We start from the raw sequence: 11,495 nt of genomic DNA, 5'->3' as shown, positions 1-11,495 counted from the left end.
AGTAAAAACTCGGTTACTTCCTATTAATAACGATATACTTTAAGGGAATGATTGATATTATTTGGTATCCTTAGAGAAGGCTTATGCGGCTTTGCTTTTTATATTAAAACAATCGTAATAGCCGCTGTCGTTTCGGATCTTCACCTTGACGTTATAATTTGTTCTGTTGTGCAAAAATTATAGGATTTAAATACTTGAAAATATGAAGGTATACAGAAAATTGTAAGGAAGATATAATGGAATAAAAAATTTAAACATTCGAGTATTATTTACTGTTAAGCTTAAAAGGAGCTTTGAAAGGGTCATATTTTTAGTAAAATTAAAGCTGAGTATTTTTTTAAAAAAAACATTCCTAAGTGTTTGAAAGTGTTTGCTATTAAAAAAAGCATTTTTCACATATTTTGTTTCAATTTTTGCTTAAAGTAAAAACGTATATCCATTGTTGCTACAGAAGTGGTAAATTTACGACATTTGTTCATTCATTTTTGTAGAAATTTAAAAATTGGGTTGCCATAATACTGACATAGGTTTACCACAAATGTCATTATTCAACTCATTTAGTAAGAATAATTATTTTAGATAATTATTATTATTGCACTTCCTTCAAAGCACTACAGTTAAAAAGAAAATAATGAACAAGTTTGTGTTCAAGAGAAAGTTATAGAAAATGAGATAGAGAAATAATTGATTTTTTCTTTAAAAAAAAGCTTCCATGTCAGGAAAGTCATGAATGTTTGGATTAATGCTTTTACAGTATTACAATGGTGAGTATTACAAAGATTTCTGCGTAGAAATTATAGGAGTTAGGAAATGAAGCGAACAGGAAATAGAGCCTCTAGATTATAAAATTGTCTACGATATTGAAAGCGCATTAAATAAACAACCCATCTCCAAAACTAATAGGAAAATGTGCAATTTTATGGTGAAACATTGACTTTCCAATGATTGATGATGTGACATGCATAAAAACGATTAAAAAGACCTCCATTAAGTTGAACGGTCACATAGAATTCTATAACAGAAGATAAATTTGTCTCAAGAGGTTAATATGGGGAAATAGTCACTAACAAAATTTGGGCATCAATAAGGAAATTATTTCTTTCTTTTATATTTTTCAACCCAATAAAAGGTTTGAATACGACACCAATTAAAGATCTCGTATACAATGCGATTACCTATATTTTTGTAATTTTGAGAAAAACGCAAAATATATTTACCATCAAATATTTCAAGTTTGAAAACTTTTACCTAGACATTATTTGAGCAGAAATAAAGGTCTAGCTGTACTGAGAAAAAAAGTATGGTGGAAGCTACGAGAATTTGGGTAGTGTTTATTGTTCTTAGGGAACACCAGAACCCTAGGTAATTTAATTTTTACCGAAACACTTTGGTCATGTTTTCAGTAAAATTAACAATAAAATAAGGTTATGCAAAAAAATTTGGTTATAGTATCATGATACCTTAGGGCATGGCATAAAAACCATTTATTCGGTCAAATTTAATTTTTAGTCTTCTTTTTTTTACTAAATGTGAGGTAATAAGAATTATAATTTCGAAAATCAGAATTTCTGTTTTGCTGTTATTAAATGAACGAAAAAATTACCAAATTAATGGTTTATCAACCATATATTTCAGTTTTAAGGAGAATAAATTTTTCTTTAACACGTTGAATGCCATGAGGGTCACCGGTGACCGGCACCGAGTTTGTTCGTAGCTCCACGGGGGTCACCGGTGACCGGCGATTATTAGAAGCACATAATTCGAGTAAATTTTTAATGCTTTTAATTTTTTAAATAATTATCGTTACTAAAATGGTTTGAAGAAATTAATGCAATATAGAACACACAAAAATAGTTTAACATATATAACATGCAACCTTAACACGTTGAATGCCATGGGGGTCACTAGTGACCGGCGAAGCTAAGATTATTAGAAACACATAATTCGAGTAAATTTTAACGGATACAATTAATATATTGAATTTCTTCTTTCTCGTGAAAAACTTAATAGCCATAAACTGTTTACTGTTTAGAATAGATTCACTTCTCCTGAAAATAATCTATCATTGAAATAGTTCTACTACCAGTGGTTTCGCTATTCCATCTCGCACTCAGGCCTGACAAGAATTAGTAAATAAAATAACAGTGCCTTCCATCGCCGTGGGGGTCACCGGTGACTTCAGTGAATTAAAGGCTCACGAATGATTGCAAACATTAACTGTTTTGTTGTAAATAATATTTCATCAAAATATGCAACGCATACTGAGAAAATCATTTTGGCCAGACGGGCAAGCCATGTAAAATTAGCGTGGCATTAAACTTGTTAGCAGAGATGTCATTACCATACATTACGGTAATTTTACCAGAAAGTGACATTTTTATACTATGTAGTTCATCATTTTTCACTCAGAAATATTCAGTTTATTGATTCATTTGGTGAAAACAAGTCTTGACTTTGTTAATTACAAAAATAAACAGGCATAAAAGTTCTTGAAATCGATTACTGAACACGATTAATTAAAATAATTATTTTATTTTAATAACTTTTGAAAAAGTCGGTAGAAAATATTTAAACTATGAAAAATAACTTTTTTTTATTTTGTCTGAAACTTTTCATATCAGCAAATACGTACGTACTTGAAGTATAACAACTCAAACACAAATAATTCTATATATTTTAAATCAAATCAAGTAAAAAAAGCTCTCGGTCAAAAATACACTAGTTTAAACCATTGTTTCAGTTTAACGCCATCTCTTCGTTGTGATATATTAGACATAATATCCTCTACATAATTCAGCGAAAAACGTTTTCAGTAAAATAATTTTCATTTTATAGCTTTCTTCTGTTATCAGAGGAAGTAGGTAATGGAACTCCGTGATGCAATCAATGTTGAGAAACACCAGCCGAGAGTAGTGCGGCCTGTTGCTTTCCGATATTCACGCATATAGTTTTTCGTCCTGCGGTTGCGAGTGAGACATTTGTTTATATTTATTTGATGTTTAGATGAATAGTTCGTTATCAACTTAGCCCGTGGATTTTAAAAGCGTTTATCAAAGTTTTGTAAAATATGTAAATCTATTTGCAATTTGTGAAAATGGCAAATTAGCAAAAATTATTCAAATCTGACTGAATATCTAGCCCTCCGATCAATACTTCATCTGTAGTTTGAAGATATCTAGGTTCAAGCTGTTTTATGTTTATAAACATTTATTTGATGTTCTGATGAAGAATTGTTCCATGGATACATTTTAAAAGTGTTTGTCCACATTGTGGAATGAATTTAGATTTGTTTTTGACAAATGAAAATGGTGTCTTAAGCAAAAAATCATTTAAATTTGACTGAATATCTAGATTCTAACATTATCTAGAATGTAGTTCTCCGATACATACTATATCTGTATTCTGAAGATATCTAGATTTAATCAGCTCTATGTTAATCTACATTTATTTCATGTTCAGGTAAAGAATTTGTTGTCAACTTAACCAGTGGAATACTTTTTAATAGTGTTATTCTAAATTTTGGAATATATTTAGATCCATTTATAACATGTGAAAATGTCGTCCAAGCAAATGCTATTTAAATCTGGATTCTAAAAATAACTAGAATCCAGCCCTATGACAAATATTACATCTGTATTCTAAATATATGACAATTAAACCGCCTTATGTTCAGATTATTATTTGATGTTCACATGAGCAATTTTTCGTAATTCCTGTGGATGTGTTTTAAAAGCATTTATCAAAACTTCGGAACATATTTAGATCCATTTGTATCATGTGAAAATGTAATTAAAGCAAAAATGTTAAAAATTTGACTGAATATCTAGAATAAGTACAAGCCATCTTTTATTAACATACATTTGATGCTCATATGAAGAACTGATTGACAACTTAACCTAGAGAAACATTTTATAAAGTGTTTATCACAATTTTGGAATATATTTAGACTTGGTTACAACAAGTGAAAATGGCGGCTAGGTAAAATTTTGATACTGTATAGTGCGTTAATGCGTATGATAATGTCTAGAGAAATAATGCAGTGGCATAAATTCCGCATTTGGTGAAAAAATATTTTTTAACTCTATAAACTTATGAAATATTTTAAAGTAAGCTACGTAAATATAAAAAAAAAGCCATCAAATTTGTACGTCATCGAAAAACGTCATCAGAAAACGTCCTCAAATTTGTAAATTCATTAATTATTCATAAATTAGTGATAATTAATGATCCTCAAATATCATTAGTAGAAGCAAAAAAAAAAAAATTACTTTGAAAATAATTTACCGGCAGTAGCATTACACAATGAATGTCTATGGAATTAACGTATTTTTATCTCTGTTCACACTTGCTTTAGGCATAAATTTTGACGAAGACAATGACATCGCCAGCAAAAACTGCAGTGAACTGCTTCCAGGTTGCGATTGTTATGATCTTGAGACAATTGGTATTATACAGGTGAAGTGTTGGAATGCCACGGAACTGTTTAATACTAGTTACTTGATGGATGGATCAATATTTGGAGTGAATGAGACTTATGAAATCATAGTGGAAGGGGGAGTATCAGCCCTTCCACCCAGAAGTCTTGAAGGGTTGATTGTCTACAGACTCATTTTAGATGATCCTGGCATACTGGATATTCACGAGGATGCGTTTGAAAATGTGCTTAGATTGAGAAGATTCCATGTGCGCGGCAGTTCTCTTAAGGTAATCTATTTTTTTGTTTTCTATTATTGAATCTTCACTTGGGAAGTTCTATAAAAAATTGAAAAATAAGATAGAAAAAAGTGCTAATTAATAATTTGAAAAAATTGTTAAAATATGTGTGTTTAAGATCATGTAAGAATAAACTTTAAGCATTGAACATTCTCTGTTTGTTTTTTTAAAAACAGTATAGAATATCATTAGGTATTTTCCAAAATAGATCAATATTTACAGTTGTTTTTAAGTGGAAGAAGAAANTTGCTTTAGCCATAAATTTTGACGAAGACAATGACATCGCCAACAAAAACTGCAGTGAACTGCTTCCAGGTTGCGATTGTTATGATCTTGAGACAATTGGTATTATACAGGTGAAGTGCTGGAATGCCACGGAACTATTTAATACTAGTTACTTGATGGATGGATCAATATTTGGAGTGAATGAGACTTATGAAATCATAGTGGAAGGTGGAGTATCAGCCCTTCCACCCAGAAGTTTTGAAGGGCTGATTGTGTACAGACTCATTTTAGATGATCCTGGCATACTGGATATTCACGAGGATGCTTTTGAAAATGTGCTTAGATTGAAAAGATTCCACGTGCGCGGCAGCTCTCTTAAGGTAATCCATTTGTTTGTTTTCTATTATTGAATCTTCACGTGGGAAGTTGTATAAAAAATTTAAAAATAAGATAGAAAAAAATTTTAATTAATAATTTTAAAAAATTGTTAAAATATTTGTGTTTAAGATCATTTTATAATAGGCTTTAAGCATTGAACATTCTATGTTTTTTTTTAAGTATAGAATATCATTACGTACTTTTCAAAATGGATCAATATTTATGTTTGTTTTTAAATGGAAGGAAAAAGAAGCAAGAAACTATTATAAGATGAAGTCCAAAACATTTTGTTGTTTTCAGTTTTTTTTAGTTTTGAAAGGAAGGAAGAAAATTACTTTTCGAAAGAAATTTCTTGAAATGACATAGTTACGTTTTCTAACAACCGCTTCTTGTAATACGAATAAAAAAAACGTTCGAAGCAATTAAAAAAATTTAAAAAGTACGACTTTTTTAGTTCACTCTAATGATTATTTTGAAAAATATTAATCGCTGTTGCTTATTGAAACTTAAATGAATAGTTCCTGAGAAATCGAATTTTAAACAACGACTTTTTCAAAATTAGATTTCACAAGAACTATTCGATCGATTTCACTCAAATTATGTAATTTGCTTTGTAAAATTACATTTTTTAAAAGGAAATTTTTAAATTCAAAAGTTTTGTCTTATTGTTAAATTAAATAATAAAAGTTATAACTAAAAACTGTTTTTGCATGGATTTATCTTTGGATAAGCATCCCAAGTGCCCGCCATTAAAAAAAAAACTTTGAATAATCGAATTTTATAATAATGGGAAATTTTTTTTTTAATTCGCCTAATAAGTTATGGATTTATGGCAAAATGAGCAAAAAGTATTAATTTTAAGGGGTCCAAATTTTGAACCGTTCTCCTAGCCAAACTATTAGGACCATATTTTTCAGATTGCTGCTACCCCCTACATTTTGAGAGACAGAAAACTACATCCGTCAAAAAAAAAGTATGGTTATTTAGAGAAAATACGTTTTTGTGTCTGATTTAATATTTAAAATATTATCTCTACACTGATTAGTTAGCATATTTGGGGTCAACTCCTCGAACCATTAAGATTGAGTCCTAGAACATGAAGATCTGATTATGACATCAAAAGTTATTTAAGTTGTTTATTTTCTTATTTATTTATTTATTGTTATTATTATTTTTTTTTGCATAGTACATTGGTTTGATTCATTCTTTTTGTTTCCTATTTATTTTCATTAATTTTTATATATTAGTGGAGAGTTTTTATACGATTCGGCAAGCCAATGAAATCTGTGTTAAACTTGCTTAATGTCCGACATTCTACTCCATAATGATGTAAAAATGGTTAACGTAAAATTAAATAAGTTTATATTTTTTAATATTAGCTACTAAAGTTAAAAAAATATCATAATTCCTTTATTATAGATTAAAATTAGAAGCTTTACTAGTATAAAGTAGACAGTATGTTTTGTTCCTCTTAGGAATGGAGTAATGGAGCGTGCTTTCAGTTTTTGGACTATGCAGCAGTAGTAGTTTAATATTCATTTCTTTAAATTCCTTTAATATTCAAAATTAATTATAATAATTTTAAATTGAGAAAATTAGTTGTTGTTTTTTTAAAGATATTTGAAATAAATAATTTTTTGCCTCTTTTTAGAAACAGTTTAAAATCATTAAAATTTCATTTTTACAGTACTCTCTTGTTTTTAAAAGAAAGTTCAAGTTCTTGGTATTGAATCGAAGTGGATTTTTAGCGTTTTATATTTTTTATACTGTATATTCGGTTGTTTAATGATTTGGAATTTTTAAATTTCCCCCCGATTTTTGGTGTAAACACTTGATGCTCATTATGTGGGGAGGGACAAACAATCTTGTCATTCAAAAGTACACAGAGAAAGAGTTCTGGAGAAATTTCGGTGCTATCTGGTAATAACATTTCTGGTAAAAAAACATAATTCTGATTAATAAAACCAAAATATACGGTATTTATACCATTTAGTTGGTAATTTTTTCGTTCATATGGTGAAAGCTCACGGAAAATCGAAATTACAGTTTTTATATCCACAAAATTATTATTTAATAAAAATTTCAGAACTTAAAGTGACAAATAAATAGTTTTTATGCTATGCTCTAGGGTATCATGATAAAACTACCTAATTTTATCATACATTACAAAACCCTATTTTATTGTTAATTTTGCCAAATTCATTCCCAGAGCTCTTGGGTAAAAATAACCGATTTTTTGAAATTCCCATAGACCCAGATAGGCGGTGAATTTTATCATATTCTTGCAAATTTGACCATACTTTTTTTCCCAGTGTAAAACAAAGCGTTTAAATCTATATCTTCATTTCCACGATTTTTTTTATAACTGTAGCCTTTTTTTAAAGATAATTTTTTTATACTATTTAGAAGTACTTATTTGTGGAGCCTTTATGTGATGATGCATGTATTTTTATAGTACCCTTATTAATTTATTTAGTCACTTCTGCGAATTATTTTATAGGGTTTATTTCTTTTATACAATAACAATATAAAATTCTTATTATATAAAGGTTGCCAAATGAACTGCAATATTTTATTATCAAAGAGGTTTCTGTATAAATATTGTTGTCATATTTATGCAGAAACCTCATCTTTATATATTTGTTCTTTGAAAAAAACTATTACTCTATTTGTGAGCTGCCTTTGCAATATGTTTCTATTTCACGCGATGAAGCTTTTCTCTTTGTTAAACTAACCTTGAACTCGGGAAGTCTTACAGCGTCGTTGCCATACAGTAATGAAAAACTATAAATAAACAAAAAAAACGAGTACCCTGAATAACTTATGATCTAATGGCATATGTTCTTCATACATTAGAATACAAAATTTGTGTTTTTTAAAGTGGCTCAGAATATGATTAGTTATTAGTGCTTGCTCTTTAATGGTTTACGAAATCAAAAAGGCGTACCATATTTGAATGCATTTCGTATTTCTTTTTTATGTTTTTAACACATGAATTAAAGAAATTCATTACGGGGTTTCCATAATTAATGTCAGTCTCAACATGTGGTTTTTATGAACTTTCGAAAAATCTGTTAAGAGCATATAGATCAAATTTTAATTACATTTACTTATTTATGTATTCATCACATGTGGAATTAGACTTATGTTTTATTTTCACTTAAACAGAAAAATGATTAGGTCTTACATCTTAAAAAATTTATTATCTAATAAATGTAGAATGCTTATCAATTAACATCCGCCGTTTCGAAATCTAATGATTCATCATTTCGTTCTTAAGTAACTCTTCGTAGCTCTTTCCTCAATCTAATGGCTCATTTTGAAGTATCAAACACAGAGTCAATTCAAACTTTTAATAATAATTCAAATACTATGTATCTGCTTCGTACAAGCGAAATATCTTGAATGTTTCTAATCTGTATCTTGTATTAATTAATGAATAAACCAAGCGATTTAGGAAAAAGAAATTTTAGAAAATAATGTAGTACGAATAATATTTGTTATAAAAATAGGCATTTTTTATGTTTTTGAAATCTTAAAATAAAATAAAATAATACAGTTCTATATTTAAGATATAAAATTAATCATTCTCTACTTTACCGACCTGTACTTGTACAAGCTTAGTGATTGCATTAGGAAACCTTCGGAGTGCATGTTTACTCTATTGGTTAGCACAGGAGGGGGGGGGGTAAGACATAGAAACACCCCAAAGACGATTTTCACGTTTTCTACCTTCACATAACATTAGTTTTTTTTCTTCTCATTTTTATATCACTGTTTTGTTCTGTTACCTTCAATAACTAATATTGTTTGACTTAGGCGTAGTGTAGCTTAATTCGCATTCTTACTCACGTACAGCTTATTTAGTTATCGTTTCTGGAATAATTGTCCCGAAAAAAAAAGTATACATTAGGCTTCAAAAATTAACAATTCAAGCGTGGAAAAAAATCATCGTAGCCTGAGAAATAATTAACATCTCTTAACTTATTAGAAATACCCATAATCATTAGAAAGAACGAATCCGAGACCATCGCCTATAATTATTTAGTGTAGCCCTTGTTCGACGTTAGCAATAAAATTATAGAATACTTTTATGAATAAAGTAAAATGGCGTGAAAAAAGCACAAACCTTTACACGTTATGTATCTTTATTTGTGACTTATACACATTTTTTTGCTTTAATGCAAACAGTGTGAATTAAGCATAATTCAAGGCACTGAATACGTGAATGTTTTGCTTTATTTATACGTAGCACAAAGTATACCCTATCCTTATTCGATATACTTTTGATGATTACCAAGAACGAATCTGAGACCATCACAGATAGTTAATTAGTGTAGCTCATGTGTGACGTTTACAATTAAATCACAGAACACTCTTATGAATGAAAGCAAAACATCGCTAATAAAGCACAAATCTTTGCTAACTATGTATCTTTATTTGTGCCTTATTCACATTGTTTGCTTTAAAACAAACAACGTGAATTAAGCCTAATTCAAGGTACTGAATACGTGAATGTTTTGCTTTATTTATACGTAGCACAAAATATACCCTATTCTTATTTGGTATACTTTCGATGATTACCAAGAACGAATCCGATACCATTGCAGATAGTTAATTAGTGTAGCTCATTGGCGACGTTAACAATTAAACCACAGAACACTTTTATGAATGAAAGTGAAAAATCATGAATAAAGCACAAACCTATCCACGTTTTGTCCCTTTATTTGTGCCCTATTCACGTTGTTTTGCTTCATTTAAATAATTTTGTTTTATTAAATAATTCTGATTTAATACAAACAACGTGAATAAAGCACAAACCTTTCCTCATTCCGTACCTTCACTTATGCTTTCTTCACGTTTTTTGCATTGAAGCAAAATTTTTATTATTTATATGCTTTATTTATGCGTAGTAAAAGTGTACCCCATTCTCATTTGGGAACACTTTTTCTGCAATCAATTTGGTTTTCATATTTTTCCGCCTTCCTCAATATAAATCTGTAATATCGGTTTAATCTTATCCTAACTAAAATATTATTTAGAGACTTCTAATGCTCATACTTTTTTCTGCAAATATATATTTGAGTCTAAAAATATATATTTAGGGCAATGATTTCTAAAAACCTTATATATCGAAGGTACGGAATATTAAAGAATTACACTTAAATAAAAATTTTCTGAAAGAAAATATAAACGGTAATCATTCAGTTTGATATTCATACAAACTGTACTAGCGTTGTAACTTAATTCATCGCTAAAAAAACAGTTATAAAAATAATTTGTCTTAAAAATTATTTTTTCACAGTATAACAGAAAAATGTCCATTTTAATTTTGAATTTGTTATGCATGCAATTCTGAAACAAATTTTCTGAATTCGATGATGTGACACTCATATTAATTAGGGATGAATTTTTTTTTTAAACTTGAAATATATTTTATACTTGAGATTTATATCTTTATTGTCTTTGAATTTTTTTCTCTGAAATATAAATACTTCATTGATCGTTTCATTGACTTTTTTTAAGTGCACTAAAAGTATCGCGCAATAAATTTCTCTTTTAAAAATATTTTTCATTGTTGTCTAAGAAATGTTGAAAGAATGCACTAATGATTTCGATTTATTGTTAAACAACACGAGGTATATTTGCAAATTTTCTAAGAAGATTTTTTTTTTATTTTGGTTAAAAACTAAAGTTGGAATTTTGTTCTTAGACATGAAAAACTACACGCCAACGTTTGGCATTTAATATGTAATCTAATTTTTTATTTATTTTACCCGAGAGTAGCTATTAAGATTAGATAAGTTAAATACTTCGCACTAACTTTATCATGGAATAATTTTTCTCAAAGTGTGAAAAGTTTCACTTTCTGCACATATGTAAAACGGTTTCGTTTTTAATAATTCTCATATCTGTTGCGAAAAATAAAGTCTCAAGTAGCTTTTACTTGATAAAAGCGAGCCGCCCTCAACAGAGCCTCTTATGTTCTTATCTATTTCCTTTCATTGTTTGCTGAAAAGAACATAAAACATTTTTATGGTAGACAAATTCATTGTACAAGGTTTTGTAATAGTTTTATTTTATTTAGATAAAAACTATTTTTAAAAGCGTGAATCTCCTAATTCTTTTTATTTGGGATTCACTGTTTAATAAAATAATTTTTAAAGCATATATATATA

The 11,495-nt window shown here is 28.7% G+C and overlaps 1 protein-coding gene across 1 annotated transcript in view; it reads left to right on the top strand.

The window, feature by feature from the left end:
• Nucleotides 1-2,859: 2,859 nt before the first annotated feature.
• The window catches only part of LOC107444001 (protein toll), a 53,651-nt gene continuing 45,015 nt past the window's right edge, over nucleotides 2,860-11,495 (top strand). The window contains exon 1 of the mRNA XM_043043737.2: nucleotides 2,860-4,704. Within this exon, the coding sequence (XP_042899671.1) occupies nucleotides 4,303-4,704 (402 nt within the window). The 5' untranslated portion in view covers nucleotides 2,860-4,302. The remainder of the gene's footprint in view (nucleotides 4,705-11,495) is intronic.

This window comes from Parasteatoda tepidariorum, chromosome 2 (genome assembly GCF_043381705.1).
Source record: "Parasteatoda tepidariorum isolate YZ-2023 chromosome 2, CAS_Ptep_4.0, whole genome shotgun sequence".
In the NCBI taxonomy this organism is placed as follows: Eukaryota; Metazoa; Arthropoda; class Arachnida; order Araneae; family Theridiidae; genus Parasteatoda; species Parasteatoda tepidariorum.
Note: the sequence above shows the minus strand (reverse complement) of the source record. Positions and strands in the feature narration are given on the sequence as shown.